The sequence below is a fragment of the Palaemon carinicauda genome, chromosome 1, assembly GCF_036898095.1.
Source record: "Palaemon carinicauda isolate YSFRI2023 chromosome 1, ASM3689809v2, whole genome shotgun sequence".
Taxonomy (NCBI): domain Eukaryota; kingdom Metazoa; phylum Arthropoda; class Malacostraca; order Decapoda; family Palaemonidae; genus Palaemon; species Palaemon carinicauda.
Window position 1 is genome coordinate 22,372,804 of NC_090725.1, and position 17,500 is coordinate 22,390,303.

The 17,500-nt window shown below is 36.7% G+C and overlaps 1 protein-coding gene across 2 annotated transcripts in view; it reads left to right on the plus strand.

The window, feature by feature from the left end:
- LOC137647243 (uncharacterized) overlaps nt 1-17,500 on the plus strand; it is a 194,367-nt gene that overhangs the window by 65,716 nt on the left and 111,151 nt on the right. For both annotated transcript variants that reach the window (XM_068380642.1, XM_068380633.1), the window contains exons 2-3: nt 11,477-11,654; nt 16,354-16,523. In XM_068380642.1, coding sequence (XP_068236743.1) covers nt 11,628-11,654; nt 16,354-16,523 — 197 coding nt within the window. In that variant the 5' untranslated portion in view covers nt 11,477-11,627. The remainder of the gene's footprint in view (nt 1-11,476; nt 11,655-16,353; nt 16,524-17,500) is intronic.

The following is a 17,500-nucleotide window of genomic DNA, read 5'->3' on the forward strand; positions in this document are numbered from 1 at the left end:
ACCTCCCATCCACCGCAGTTTTGCTACTACCACTTCAGATTCGAGGCAACCGCGAAGAAATGTGCCAAGGATTGTCAGTGGCCAAAAAACGTGTAAGTTGGCCATCGCTTGTGGCGGTGGCCTCCCATGTTTCTAATCTTTTCTTTTTACAGGATGCAGGAACGGGCGTGCGATTTTTGGTAGACACGGGTGCTTGTCGTTCTCTTTTGCCAAGGAAACTCTTCAAGGCACGACGTAGTCTGTCTACATCTGCCGACGTTCGCTTGGTAGCTGCCAACGGATCTGCGATACCTACCTACGGTTACGAAAACCTCACATTATCGTTCGGAAACGGTAAATTCAATTGGAAGTTTCTCATTGCTGACGTCACAATGCCAATCCTCGGTGCGGATTTCCTCTCTCATTTCCACCTTTTGGTCGATGTCGCCCACCAACGATTGGTCAACGCAGACTCGTACTTGTCGACACCTCTTCAACCCGCCCCCTCTAACCTCGCTCTCCACATCAGCGCACCCACGGATGCCTACGCCTACCTCCTCACGTCGTACCCGGAAGTTTTCCGTCCAGAACTTCGCCAAACGCCCACGGTTCCTACCAAGCACGGTATTTATCACCATATCAAGACGACGGGACCCCCAGTCTTCGCAAAATTCAGACGTCTGGCACCGGAACGATTGGCAGCCGCCAAACAGACGTTCGCCGAAATGGAGGAAATGGGGCTTTGCCATAAGGCCTCCAGCCCATGGTCGTCACCCTTACACATTGTTCTGAAGAAAGACGGCTCCCTCCGTCCGTGCGGGGATTACAGGCGCCTGAACATGCAAACAGAACCGGATCACTACCCCCTCCCAAACATTGCCGACGTGACCTCCTACCTGCACAAAGCGAAGGTTTTCTCTACGCTCGACCTCCTGAAGGGGTATTATCAGGTGCCTATGAACCCAGAAGACATCCCCAAGACCGCCATCACCACTCCGTTTGGTACATACACCTTCAATTACTCCTGTTTTGGCCTTCGTAATGCTGGGGCAACGTTTCAACGTCTCATGGATGGCATCTTAGGGGACCTCCCTTTCTGTGTATGTTATGTGGACGACATACTTGTGTTCTCCTCCTCAAAAGAGGAATCCCTCCGTCACCTGCGCATCGTGCTCGACCGCCTGCAACAAAACGGCCTTGTAGTCCGGTACGACAAGTGTACCTTTGGCGCCATCGAAGTGGCGTTCTTAGGGCACCGTATCACTCCTGAAGGAGTCCATCCCCTTCCTGAGAAGGTAGCAGCCATTCAGAACTTCCCCGCGCCCTCGACCGTCAAAGCTCTGCAGGAATTCTTAGGCATGATCAACTATTATCACTGTTTTCTGCCAGCCATTGCCGCCACTCTTGCTCCCCTCTACGCCTCCCTCAAGGGCAAGCCAAAGGACCTGAAGTGGGGTCCCCTTCAAGAAGCAGCCTTCTGCAATGCAAAGAAGGCCCTATCAACTGCTGCGGCTCTCACTTTTCCTATCCCACACGCCCCTCTCCTTCTCTCCACCGATGCCAGCGACGTCGCTATTGGTGCAGCACTCGAGCAGGTGGTCAAAGGCTCGCCCCGCCCATTGGCCTTCTTCAGCAGAAAACTGTCCAAGGCAGAATCAGGTTATTCTACCTTCGATCGAGAATTGCTGGCGGTGCACTTGGCTGTCCGTCACTTTCGCCATTTCTTAGAAGGTACGCCCTTCGTCATTCGCACAGACCACATGCCTCTGGTGCACGCCTTCATTCGACAGTCTGATGCCTGGTCCGCCCGTCAACGCCGACATCTCTCTGCGGTGGCTGAATACAATTGCACCCTCCAATACGTCCCTGGGAAAATGAATCCCGTTGCCGATGCCCTGTCAAGAAACACGTTGGCTGCCGTTCAACTGGGATTGGATTACATCGCCCTGGCTGAAGCCCAACGACAGGATCCAGAGTATCAAGCTTATAGGACATCCTGCACGTCCCTCCGTTGGGAAGACTTTCCCCTCGAAGACTCCAACACCACCCTCCTCTGTGACGTCAGTACTGGTAGACCGCGACCTTGGATTCCTGCTCCCATGCGCCGACAGGTGTTTGATTTCATTCACGGCCTTTCACATCCCTCGTGCCGTTCTACTGCACAGCTGCTGAAGGCAAAATTCATTTGGCACGGCATTTCTAAGGATGCTAAGGATTGGGTCCGCGCCTGTACTTCTTGCCAAACTTCCAAAGTACATCGACACACGGATTCAGGAGTGGGCACCTTTCCTCAACCTCAGCGTCGTTTCGCACACATTCACGTCGACGTTGTAGGCCCCCTACCCACATCACAAGTACATCGTTACCTGTTTACCGTCATCGACCGCTCCACTCGTTGGCCTGAAGCCATTCCCATGGAAACTGCAACGTCCGCCTCATGTACATCTGCCTTACTCTCTGGATGGATTTCAAGATTCGGTATCCCTGAGCATATTACTTCTGACAGGGGAACCACATTCACCTCTCAATTGTGGACGTCATTAGCAAATCTCCTGGGCATCACCCTACATCAGACAACGGCCTACAACCCCGCTGCCAATGGAATGGTTGAACGTTTTCATCGCACCCTCAAAGCAGCTTTGATGTCCCGCTGCAAGGATTGCAACTGGTTTACTCAGCTTCCCTGGGTCCTCCTGGGACTAAGGACCACTCCTAAAGACGCCCTTGACGTCTCGGCAGCTGAAATGGTGTATGGCGACCCGTTGGTCGTCCCTGCCGAATTTTTTCCTTCTACAACCTCCTCCGACGATCTCCAGCGCATACGTCACGTCGTGGGAAAATTTACTCCGTGCCGCCAGACTTACAAGCCCCCAGCGAAGCATCATATACCAACGGACTTGCACTCTGCAACGCACGTCTTCCTGCGCAACGACACTAGCAAGCCACCACTAACGCCCCCTTACACGGGCCCTTTCCTTGTGATCCGACGCAGTCCGAAAGCATTCCTACTAAACATTCGGGGCAAAGAAGACTGGGTCTCCATTGATCGTCTAAAACCTGCTTATCTTCTGCCAGATGACCCGCCTACAGTTCGCCTCTCCAGATCAGGGCGCCCTATTTAACATGTACAGTATGTCATTTTTAGGGGGGGAGCCATGTACCAACCGTGTGTCACACAATTGTACATAATTCCTTTTGCATATATCATTCTTGTATCTTCGCTCTTCCCTCGCACTAAACGAACATGAAAATTCATGTCTGCTGTTTCCTCTGTAATATTGTCTGTCTTGTTAACTTGTTATGTCCTGTTGCCTTGAGGTTTTGTATATAAAGGAGAGTGTTCTATAACAATATAACTCAGTCAATTGCATCCTGCCTTTGAGTTCACAACCCTCACTCGGCTCCGTCACAGACGAAAGCACAATTTTCTATGTAAGTATTAACTTTCATTTGTAATACAAGAATAAATAATTATAAAAAAATATATTAAATAATAAATACAGTGCAATCACTTGATATCATTATCGTTATTATCATAATTATCATTATCATCAACATTATCATAGGTAAATCCTGAATATATTCTTCTAAGAATGCTTTGTCTTTTCAGAGTTTTATTTGGGCAAACATTCTTTACTTACTAAGTAACCTTTTCAGGTACGCATAGCCCTTCCATTACCGTCGATCTTCTAAAAAAACAGAAAAAAAAACTGGGAATGTAAGAATTCCATTAATATCCAAAAAAGGATTATAGACTTCATCATACGAAAAAAATAAAAATTTAAATTCAGATACACTTCCTATACACATTTTTCCCTACCGTAAATCTCAAGGTGAATTTATGTCTGGCAAAATAAGCCTGGATATCTGGAGAATCCTTTGTTGTATTTCTCGTTATTGCGTTATCTATTTGTTTCCACGTCTCGGTAATGTGCCACGGAATGGAAACGCCTGAGGCAAACGAGTGTTGGGTCGCTAACTTTAAGCTAAAAATGCTAATCTCGACCAGCGCTGCACAGCTGGCCTAAATGGCTCTACTGAGAATATATAACCCCAGATGATTTGAAGTTTTTAGGAAGGCAGAATGAACATTCAAAAGTATTGATTCAACTAACTTGATATTCATTAATGATGTTCCAGACTAAAAAAACAAAACATGTTTACCTTGACATATGTGTCTTGTTTATGGTGTCACGAGTCCTCTCTCTCTCTCTCTCTCTCTCTCTCTCTCTCTCTCTCTCTCTCTCTCTCTCTCATTACAACATTAAGGGGAAATCTGGGCCGGCGTAAGTGTGGGTGTTTCAGAACTAGCTGCTTTTTCGTCTGGTATTCAAATACCTCGATAATTTTATGGCCTTTATTTTTCCTTTGCCTTCTCCAATCCCATTAGTTTCTCCGAAGTTTAAAATCGGAATCTGAAATATTTACATCGTTGTAAACTTGAAACTCTTTTGCCAAATAAAATTTTTTTGGCCCTTGCCGCATACTTCGTTAACAGATTTGCACCTTATAATTTAGTATGTATACATACATGCTATGTACTCTTGTTTTCCTATTATCTCATTTACTTCCATACTTGTCATCGATTCCATATCCTTGGAATTTTCTGATTATTCATTACTTTACAATAATCTAGTGTTTATTCTTCCCTATGAGAAACGTTTTGAAAATTAAATGGTAAAGTCAATTTTGTGTGTGAAAGGAAATAGGAAAAGTTCAAATATAAAGGTTGTCCACAAGTCTCTGATACATGTAAGTTTCCCATCAAAATGTATTTTAAGATACAATTGGTACTTTATCCTTGCATCCTTGTTTTGTAATTGGATTGTTATCTTAAGTTGTCAACCATGAGTTCTCCTTACCAATCTAAAAGAAATACAAAAATTAAATGAAGAGACAAATAGGCGATAATTATTACAAAATGAAGAGTATATATTGAAGATTCTTTTGTTCATTTAATGCACCTCCATTTACGCACAATTAGTTACACGAAGCACCTCAAGCCAGTACTTGGTTTCTTGTTTTATTTGCTGTACCATATCCTCATTAATAATGACAATGACATAGTGATTATTTGCTTAAGATCAGTGATGTCCCGTATCTTTGTTCTATACATGATATCTTTAACATAACCTCATAGAAAGAAGTCCAGGGGAGGTATATCTGATCTATGGGGTGTGGAGGGCAGAAAATTGGCCATCTCTTCTAATCCATCAATCCGAAAATTTTTGATTTAGGAACCCACGGACATGTAGTCCCCAGCGTCGCTGTTCCCCATATTTTTGGAAAATGAAGGTTAAGGTTGATTGGAGGTGGTTTAGTTTTGGTTATATGGTCAAGGTAAACATCTGCAGTAATTGATGTTTCGTTGAAGGAAAATGGACTAACGATTTGATTACATTTGACCCCACACCACACATTCACCTTTGAACTCTCTCGGTGAAGCTCCTTAGTCACGTAATGGTGTTCTGATCTCCAGAATCTCGCATTATGTTTTAAGCTGGGTGAAACATGAAAGGTTGCCTCATCACTAAAACGAATTCCGTTGAAGAACATTTTCATCCTCAGAAATTAGTCATAGCTAGTTAAGTGCAAGTTCTTGTATAGAACTTAGTGCAATGTTAACCGTGGTAACTCCAAGTGTTTGGCAGCAAAAAGGATGGAATTCGTATGGAAACAATCAAAGGCTTGGCCTTACCCGGTCGATGTTTTCCTCAGATGTTCTTGGTCGTCCACTTCTCCCTTTATCCAACACTGACCTTGTCTCACTAAATTTCTTGTGTTATTCATGAACTGATGGATGTGACGGTAGATCCCTTCTACGCTCAGTTCTGTAGTGTTGGGGAGTCTGCGTACCCGATTTTGTTCCAATAAATCATGAGACACATTGTGCCTATTTGGGGGAGTAGCCAATTTCAAGGGTTCCTTTAAAAATACCTCTTCCATCAGTAGGGTACCTGAAATACACAAAGGTAATGTTATTACAAACTTGATAATTTCTGAAGACATACAAAATTTCTGATTAAGATATCTATTCAGTGGCTTTTGTAATATGTTTATTAAATTTTAGACTTTATTGACACCCATTACATAAAACCAAGCCTTAAGAGTTCTTTGTGCATGGCGTCAACTGTGCAAATTCCCAACCAGAACGAAGGGGTGGCAGGAGTTTAATAACCTTGAGAGAGAGAGAGAGAGAGAGAGAGAGAGAGAGAGAGAGAGAGAGAGAGAGAGAGAGAGAGAGAGAGAGAGAGAGAGAGAGAGATAAACTTTCCGAGAACCAAATGCTTAAAATCTTCTGGAACAATCCTTCAAAGTGAAAAATGCATATAACTTAAGAAAAGGAATATTCACAACTCCCTATCTTACATCAATTAAGGCACTAAATAACCTAAAAATCAAGATATTACCAGCCTCATTAAAACTATTTTATTCATAAATTGTAGTGCCGACTAAGCAATCTGGTGGGATCCTTCAAGAATATTTCACCATCTTGAGCATTCAACGACATAGAATTTTACAGTTAATTCCTTCGGTTGCGTCTTCAACTTCTGCATCTTCCCATTGTATCAAAAGAAAAGTTACTAACTCTAAAGTTTGTCCATTATAAAGTTAAAAGGCCAAGAGCACCCGCCTACGAACTTTCTTAAGCATAATGGAAAAGAACCGCTGCTCAGAGGATGTGTTGAAACGAAATTAAGAGTTCTCGTAGTGGTTCAAGTAAACAAGCAATTAAACGCCTTCAAATGTTAAGGAGCTTTCTGTCTTCTCCCTTCGATAACGCAGTTGAAATCAAAGCTTGTTAATGAGGGCGTTTGTTGGAAGATGGAAGATACTTTGAACATCTTCTTTGTCTGCATCTTTTCCCACTTTTATGTGGGGTCGATGTTTCTGGCCCGTGTTCTCCGTCTACCTCTGTCCCACACTTCATCATCGGTTAATCTCACAATCTCCACTGGCCATATTGGTTTTGGCTAATTTTTAATGGCCGGATGCCTCTCCTGCCGCCAACCCTCCCCATTTACCCGGGCTTGGGACCGGCACCAAGTTGATGCTGGCTTGCCCCCCCCCCCCCCCCCCCCCCCCCTCAGTGGCTGGGTTAGAAGATACTTTGAACATGTACCTTTTATTTTACATGGGAAATGCGGATTTTTATTGTTTTAGAGAGAGCATTTTGTTTACATAAGATATTTTTCAGTCATGCTATATGAAATGTTTTTATCCAATATCGTTAGACGAATCTAAAATCCTTGACATACACTACCTCATTATGTATAAGTTAGAAATTTCCAGGAATTCTATTTTAAGCAATATAAATATCTATCGTAACTTTAAACAGTTAATTAGCATTATGTCAATTAATTAAATCTGAACTCTAGGGGCCATAATTAAGTCACGGGGTCATAATTATTTAATCAATCGCAAAACTATTTACTCAATCATTTACTTAATGAAACAGGAGTTTCCGAAGTGCTTATGAAATAATATTAGCTGCAGCTAAGCACTTATTAAATTTAAAAAAAAAAAGTGAAAAATTATTTCTCATAAAGAAATGAATTGTCTTGTTTTTCTCATATTTTTTATGTATTCATTCAGGTAAAGATGATTTAATTTATTATTTGTTTTTTTATATTAATAATCTGATTTCCGAAAAGATCCGGTTTATACATTTTGAGAGCCTCGTTAAAAATCCTCAAATACTAAAAGATCCAATCGAAAATTGGAGATAATACCATCAATAGAACTCTTTTCTACCAAATGCGATGCAAATTCATTTCGCAATTTCAACCCATTTGAAGCATCCTCTCCTTTCCCTGCAATTTGCATGTTCTGCAGATGCAATTTTGATGGCGGAAAACGACCGTGAAATATATATAATCAAGGGGATAGATTAAGAAGGAAATGAGATTATCTCTGAAAACCAGATTCTGAATCATTGGCTAGAATGTTTTTGCAATGATTCTTCAGTGACCCAGTCATGTTGACGGTTGTTTGTTCATATTTCTAAGTCTCATCTGGATTAGGATTATATTTGATTTTATATATGTTATATAGATATATATATATATGTATATGTATGCATCTATATATATGTATATATTTGTATCTATATATATATATATACACGTACATATATGTATACATATATATATATATATATATATATATATATATATATATACAGTATGTATATATATATTTATATATATATATATATATATATATATATATATATGTATATATTAATATATATATGCATATATATATATATGTATATATATATATATATATATATATATATATACTTATATATATATATATATATATATATATATATATATATATACTTATATATATATATATATATATATATATATACTTATATATATATATATATATATATATATATATATATATGTGTGTGTGTGTGTGTGTGTGTGTGTGTTTAACCATAACTATAATAATAATTCTTATAATTACGATGTATTACTTTTTATTTTTTTCAAACGTTGGATTTCGTAATTTTAGGCATTATGTTTTTTAAAATTTTACCTTTTTCCGTGTTAACATTGCGTAATATGAAGAATTGTTTAGTTGCATATACATACCTTCGATCGTTGAAATCCTATTATTTGCATTTGTATTTTACTATAATTTCCTTGTTTGACTATTTCAGCCTTATCAAATTTGTGAAAATATGCAAAAATTAGGGAAGTGAATCTATCACTTCAGGATCACCATAAATTTGTATAAGGATAAACAAATCGGGGATGTAATTCAAATGAATCTTCATAGCGAAAATAAGCATTGAATGTTTTGAAGAGAATTACATTTTATCTAATTATGTCTTCAACAAGTTTTTTTTTTCCGTCAGACCAACCATTTTCATGGGAATAGCGAAAATTGAAATTTGGCAGCCCTTTACCAAGATGGCTGACGAAGCTCAAGGATGATTGATGGGGACTTTTCACATGTTATATCTAAGTGTCTAAAGAGGTCATTAACCAATTTTCAGCTTTTATATTTTTTCTTTGACCAAAATATGCCTAATATGACTGGACTGGGTAAAGGTTTTCCTTTATGCTAAGTGTTGTGGTACTTTATCCAGCCTGTCTTTAGCATTTAATTATATTAAGTTGTTGAAAAAGAAGCTGTACTGGCAGCTATATAAATCGAAATTAATTTTAGAGAGTTCTTAGAATACAATGTTTTCTTTTAGATGTATGATACAAAACATTAAAAATTTATTTTTCAAATGAATCTTTGGGATATAGGTGTTAACTTGGAAGGCAGAATTCATCGTTTCAAATTCTTCCATTTTTTCGAGTATTACTCTTCTATCAGGTCTTCGGCTGCTGACTCCTATCGTAATATGTTGGACAAAATCTTACGTTTAATTAAATTTCTTATTCCTATGCATTTTATTAAAGATTTCTCAAAATTCTGAGTATCCATACCAGTCATATCTTCCAAAAATATACAATTTTTTTACATAACAAAGAGGATCCTACCTTTAATATTCATGAAATATACTGGTTAAATATATATTTAATACCACCAATTGCTTAAACAAATGATATTGATGATAGTTTTTTATCGTGAAATATGAAAGGACCAAAGAATGTACCGTTAAAGCAATAGCATACAAACGATGTTATCATAATTTCTATTGCTGATATCAAATAACCGAGAGTGTTTTCGCAAAATATGTATGATAAAATTTCGATAATTTAGCGGTTATTAATATGACCTTTCCCGCTTGCGATTATATTACTTACCAACTTCATGATAGTATAGAAGACTTCGTATATCTCATGTGGCTGGTTACAATAGAAGCCAGAAAATTCAAGATGTTACCACATCACTTCTCCTCCGGGTGTGCAATAATATACCATGGCAGTGGAAAATCAGGCCTTTATGCTGGAAGTTTAGTCATACTAATGGGACCTATGGAACCCTGATGAATCTGCAACCCTAGCCAATCTATGATGGTTGCTATAGTCCCTTAACTGCTGGTGCGTGTTGGGCTGGTATCCTTGTTATGGGATTTAGGAGCTGTGTCGTATATGAGTACTTTCTTTTGCTCCAGGTTTCCGGAAAAGAATATTGTCTAAGTAACAAGTAGAATATTTTGTTTGTTGATGAAACAAGGTTTCTTTAAAACATGTTGTTTAAAGTTAGTCCTTTTTTTAAATAAAATCTATCAATTATTGTTATCTAATGGGTATAATTCGGAAATATTCTCAGCTTTAGTTACTTTCGGAAATAATCTTCTGATCCGATCAATGATCTAAGTATAGTAAGCTTCTGGTTTTCCACTCTACATTCTATCCTGTGGTCATAAAACATATAGTGTGTAGTTTTGCCTTTGGGGGTTTTGATAGTTACCAAGCTTATAAGATTATAGAATTATATATCTCAATTTTCAATATTGATGTAGATTTTCTGAACTAATGAATACAATAAAAACTTAACTCCCACCAGCTAAAATTCAGGATTAATATAATTAAAATGTCTAATAACCTGGATTACCTATTAATCACAAAGATAATTCAGGGAGTTGTTTGTCCGCCACTTAAACAAGTAGGTTCAGTAATTGAATTCCTTAATCCTAGACTCGTTATGGGCATAGAAAAACAAGATTTTATTAGGGAAAATTGATTGCCGTCGTATATTGAAATAAAGGCTTTTTATAGAATTATTATTCGATGGCTAAGTGCCTAAAAACTCACTTTTGTTCAAAAGAACATCGTAATATTGATCTGGAAAAATTGCTGAATAAGGATTAATTATTATAAAATATTTCCTGGTAACCTTAAAGCGCAGTATAATCTTTGTATATATTCATCTGGTGTTGTTGATCTCTTTGTTTAAATATATTGATTCATTGAGAATCAGTCCTTGTTTCATCTAGTTTGAGATCTTGAGAAGATGAAAATATCCGCCTTAGTTTAATCATTGTAAAATTCTTGACTTTAGTGAATCGTTGTTATTCACCTTTCCAATAATGTCTTGTTTTAAATGATTGAGGCATTTATGTGATTATTTGTAATACAGGTAACATGGCGGGTGGAAATTTTTATTTTTATGCAAGACGATGTCTATATAATCCATATTTTTACAGATATTTTGTTTATCACAACCCTTTGCGGCTATTTCCCTGGCGTATTGCTCTATTCTATCAGTTAGTTTTATTCTAACTGGAGTTTTTCATTAGTTTCTGTTAGCTACTTACTGTTTTCGTTCATTTTATTATATGAAGACATTCTGTTGTACGTACGATTCCAGATGCCTTTATATCCATTATGAAAAATAATACGATTGTTACTCCACAAAAAATTAATACTTACCTTTCTATCATATGACTGTTAAGATAGATAGTTTGCCTCTGAAGTATATAGTTTCATTTCTGAAAATATTCCCTATGTGCTATGTCCCCCATATTTTAAAATCATCCAGTATTTTTATACCATACTTTCTTTTTGTAACCTTTCAGGAAGCGCACAAAAAGGCCCCTCCTGATCGTAGGCCTACTTTTACTTGCCCTCAATTCGGTCAGCGGCATTTGCGACCCTCGAGATGAGTCACTGAATGGTAACGAAATCTTTCCGGATTACTTTGAATATCTAAGTGCTGACTTCACTCTGATGCTGGAAATGACGGAGGTCTATTACGTAAGTTATACAAAATTCTCTCTCTCTCTCTCTCTCTCTCTCTCTCTCTCTCTCTCTCTCTCTCTCTCTCTCTCTCTCTCTCTCTCTCTCTACGTTTAGCCATGTTCCAAAGAACATGGCTAAACAGTAACAGTAACTTACCTCATAACAGTAACTAATCACCCACTCCATTAACTAATCTATTATAGCCAGTTATTTCCAGGTGACCAGACCACTTCAAAATTCTCTTGAATAACTTTTTCTCCCATGTTCTCGTTTTAGCATGCCCACCCCCCTCCCCTCCCCCTCCCCCCTTCAATTCTTCCTCTACTACATATATTATGTATTTTTCTATAAGCATTTGAAATACATACTTCACTTCTATATAAAAAAATTGAGTGGACATTTCATTCATGCGTTCTCAACTCGGTCTCCACATATAATTCACTCTAACCATTACTAAGAGATCCCACCAGCATCCCTTCTCCATGAACTCCTTTTCCGATTCCTTTTTTTCCATATTTCTATCAAAGTTCTTAGATTTTATAAAATACTGTAACCTCTGGGTTCTCCAACAGACATACCTCAGAGTTTAATGGACTTTCCGACCCCAGTGCTGTGGCATGTGCCCTAAATGGCATGAATGTTCGCAACTATCAGGGAAAAATCAAGTTTCTTTTCAGTGCTACCTTTCTTGCTTCTCATATTTTGTGAATCGCCTTTTGGGGGCTATGGCCCTGAGTCTAAGAGCCTCTGTACTGAGCGAAATCTTTGAACAATATAGGTGTGTGTGCGATTCGCCTTATCTTATCTTGCCATCAAGTGTTATACTTACTCGCAAAGACTTGAAGAAGTCTTCCACTTTGTTCTTCTACCATCAATACCAAACATTCATTCATTCTTCCATCCTCCTGTAGTATAAATTACCTTCATACCATACTACTGCTCACATGTACTTTCAATTTTCTTTTTTACCATCTTCTGCAGTTTCATTACATTATCATATGCAAACATGAACTGTTTCACATCCTATTCCAAACCATCCTCTTATCCCATAACTGGCCTACACCAATCATCCTTTCGTTGTTCACTCACAGCATTTCATTCATACAAATGTTGAGTAGCCATGGAATCAGTATACTCATGTTTCAGATTCAAACACACTCTTCCCTTCGATTAGTAAAATACTAATAGTTATCCGTAAATTTTATCTTTACCATGTATTCTGAACACCCTCTCCATTGCTTCTCTATCAGTCCTATCATAAGCTGTAAGTTCATACATTTCATATGCAATATATTCCTTTAATATCGAACTATTTACATAACTGTTTCATAAGTATTAAATCCTTGAACCTTTTTCCGCTACCATCTGGCATACTTTCTAAAAAAATCCTACCATACACCTTCCCTATCATACTAAGTAGTAATTACGCCTCTTTGTTTCATACAGTTACCTTTATTATTTTACATCTAAACAATGAAACAATTATTCCTCTCTCACCGATATATTTTAGGCCTTTTCATCCTCTGAAAATAGGTTCTTTCTATTGACATTCTCAGACGTATAACATGTTCACAAAGCCGAGTAGATCCCCCAGTCAAACTCGATCTGGCACTCGGGGAATAATCTGCTTCAATCTGGATAACAGATTTGGATGATCGTGTTGGATCCACGGTTCAATTCGGCTAACTAAAGTAGCCGATAAAATATCGCCGAGTAGCAGTTGAGCCTGGTTGAAAAAAAAAAAAAAAAAAAAAAAAAAAAAAAAAACAGGTCGGGAAAATCATGATCTACTTGGATGTGCGTACAGGGCATTTAGCTCATCCTTTCAAGTCTTGAATCATTCAGACCTGACTCTTTTCTATCGTCCACATTAAACAAATCTTCAAGATATTCACTACATTGACATAGGACTACATATACATCTGACAGCTTCTCTCCACCTATATGTTTTGATCTGAGATCCATTTATTTATTATCCTTTTTCTCTACATTTACATTCCTGTAAAATATTTTATTCACACATTTTGTTTACATTCTCCCCTCTGCGTTTGTTATTAAGTATCGTTATCTTTATTGATTCAAACTTGACTACCCTATCCATTCTTTTGTGTGCTAATACCTTCATTTTCCCTCTATCCGTCCAAAACCAAGTTTTAGGTCTCTGTGACAGCGATGTCCAAACTTATGACTGATTACGTGAATTGGACATTTTGGTTGACCATGACCTTAACCTTTAACCTTGACCTTCCAAAATTTAATCATTTCCTGCTTTATACATAACAATTAATCTATGCAAGTTCCATTACTCTATGATTAAAAGGGTGGCTAGGAGGGTGTTCACTAACAAACACACACACAACCACACAAACAGGGGGTAAAACATAACCTCCTTCCAACTTCGCTGGCTCAGGTAATAATCTCTTTTTTACTTTACTAAACTCTTTTATTGTTTTTATTCCCTATCCATACCCTTTTACACCGAACTACTTTCTGTTAGCATTCGTAGCACCATCAATGAATTTTAGAAACTCTCCATTACCTGTCACTATAATCCAAAAAGTTTCCATTTTCTCAAAACGTGCTCATCCCACCTCCTTTTCATACAAATTTTGTGTTCGTTTGTTCACGAGTATATTTCCAGCCATTTCTGAAATATTCACCTCCTATATCGTATATTCTTAATTTTATTCCTCGTATTTTCCTATGTTGATTCTACTATATATTATACTAATTTCTTCTTGAGATATGTTCATCAGTCACAAGTCACCCTGTATTATCTAGAGTCAATTTAAGCTTTGTACCTTACTTGATATACAGTAAATCCCAGATCTCTCTCTCTCTCTCTCTCTCTCTCTCTCTCTCTCTCTCACACACACATTTGAGATATACTTACTGTGATTTCCCTTCACTAGTCATTCCCTACTATATATATATATATATATATATATATATATATATATATATATATATATATATATATATATATATACTGTATATATATATATGTATATATATATATATATATATATATATATTTATGTATATATATATATATATATATACATAATATATATATATATATAATATATATATATATGTGTGTATGTATATATGCACATCTAATTTATATATATATATATATATATATATATATATATATATATATATATATATATAAATAATATGTATATATATGTGTGTGTTTGTGAGAGAGAGAGAGAGAGAGAGAGAGAGAGAGAGAGAGAGAGAGAGAGAGAGAGAGAGAGAGTGTGTGTGTATATATATGGTGTATATTTATTTTGCAAGTCTTTTTCCTTTATCTGGTATAGTTATTCTCTTCATTGTGTATCTCAAAATGAACTTTCTATTATCTTGTTAAAAGTCTTGTGTCCAGATTTAAATCGTTTATTACCACGAAGTATAATTCAAAGTAAAGTGAGTTTTACTGCACATATTTCTATCATTACTTTGTAGAATGACTCCCATTTTTTCATTCTAATGTAAAAAAAAAAAAATTAAATGAAGTATAAACTTTCAATGAGGGAAAGCTGTTTATCAGGGACTGATCTCTCGTGTTCTCAATATGTTTACGCAACAGCATTATGTCTGGGCATCACAGTTACGCCACTCTTCCAGAAAATAACTAACGCAAAAACATGTTTCTGTGATTCTTGAACTTTTTTTTTCCTTTTGTAAACCCTTTGACGTCTGGAAACCTAGGCAATATTGGAATCACCTAAAGAAAAATGTCCATGTTCAATATTGGAGGTTTAAAATTCTGGCTTCTTCAGCGAAATAGTTGAATCCGTCTCTTGTTTTCACTAAAATTCATCTAGCGGGGTATGAAAAATGTCTCTTATTTTACGGTGCCTAACGTATGATCAGTGATGAAAGTACATGGAAATAAAAAAATCTGACTAATTACCTCTAGAGCCTTTATGAAGTTATTCAATGAAGAGAAATCTTTTGAATATCCTTTTCTTAGACGTGTATTGTTTCATTTAAAAAGAAAATTAGGGAAGCCTTATGTGACACAAAGTTTTATGAACTTGTCGTCTTTTTTTTTTTCTTCTTCATTTCGGTTCTAATCTCATACATATAAGAGAAGAGCAATCTTACCTAGAAGGACATGTATCTTTAGATCCTTGGTGATACTTTCTCAACAAATGGTTCCAGTTACTAGACATCTAGATATTCACACTAACACATATACAGTGCATCCATCCATATACGTGTGTATATATATGTATGTACATGTATACATATATATACATACACACACACACACACATATATATATATATATATATATATATATATATATATATACAAACGTATCTATATACATGAAACTATATATATATATATATATATATATATATATATATATATAGTTATATATTTATATATGTGTATATATGTGTGTATATATATATATATATATATACATATATATACATATATATACATGCATATATATATATGTATATTATATTTATATATATATATATATGCATTTATATGTTTATATATATATGTATATATATACTGTATATATATATATATATATATATATATATATATATATATATATATATATATATATATATATATGCATATACTGTATACTGTGTATGTGAATATGCAGACTAGAGTTTTGTTTTCAGTCAAACAAAATACATAGTAATCCTAAAAATCCATTAATCTTTAACAGAATCGAACCAACTACGTCAAACACTCTTATCACAAGCTGGATGACCATGGATATACGGAGGAGACAAGCGCCGTGGAAGTTCACAATAGTGGTGACGTCACTACATACCATTATTTTCCAGGGGAAGGTCGGTATATTGAAGAAACCGATACGGAGTGCATCGAGCCACCGTAAGTGTATGTGAAGATTTTAGTCCTAAATCCTAATTCATAAAATTAAGTTTGCTTTATTAAAAATCTTCTACTATTAACGCGCTTTTCCCCATCTGTATGGATAAGCAGGATTGCCTTTGCTTTAGCTTTGGGGTAGACCATAGTCCTAATCGGCAGCCCTGCCGGACATCGCTTAGACCCCAGTAGAGTATGTTCCTGTGTTGTACCAGTCACCAGGGTTCTTCTTCCCAGCAGCGAGAAGTCTTGGCGTAGTTAGGTTGACAGTTCGAGACGTGTGAGGTTTCTGTTATGTTTTTAGAAGGTGTTGATGTGGCTTTGTTTGTGTGTGTATTAGTCTGTAACAACCATTTGATTTAAACAAACCTATCCGTCAATTACATACATAATCCTGATGTGTCTACACGGATAGCAAAGCATCGGCCTCTCTGATTGGTCGGCTGGGGATTTTAAACCGAGCCACAGAAGGGAGATTGCTCGAGTGCCATATGTGGATGAAATCATGATGAGGGGTAGATGGAGATGGTTTGGGCATGCTCTCCGCACTCCCCAAGAGAGATTAGTTCACCAAATGTTCAGCTGGGCTCCACAAGGCACTAGAAGAGTTGGAAGACATGGCTGATGACTATTAAGCGCGAAGTACAAGATGATGAATGGAGAAGTATTGAATTAAAAGCTCCAGATAAGGACGACTGGCAAAATCTAACCAAGGCCCTTTGCGTCAATAGGCGTAGGAAGAGATGATGTATATATATATATATATGTATATATATTGATATATATATATATATATATATATATATATATATATATATATGTATATATATATATATATATATATATATATATATATATATATATATATCATCAAAGACAATGGCTGCCTCAGTGGCGTTAATTTTAGAAGACACCTTTTCCATTTATCTAATTTTTTTCTTCTCAACAGCAATGCAGTATCTGCGCTAGTCACCTTTTTA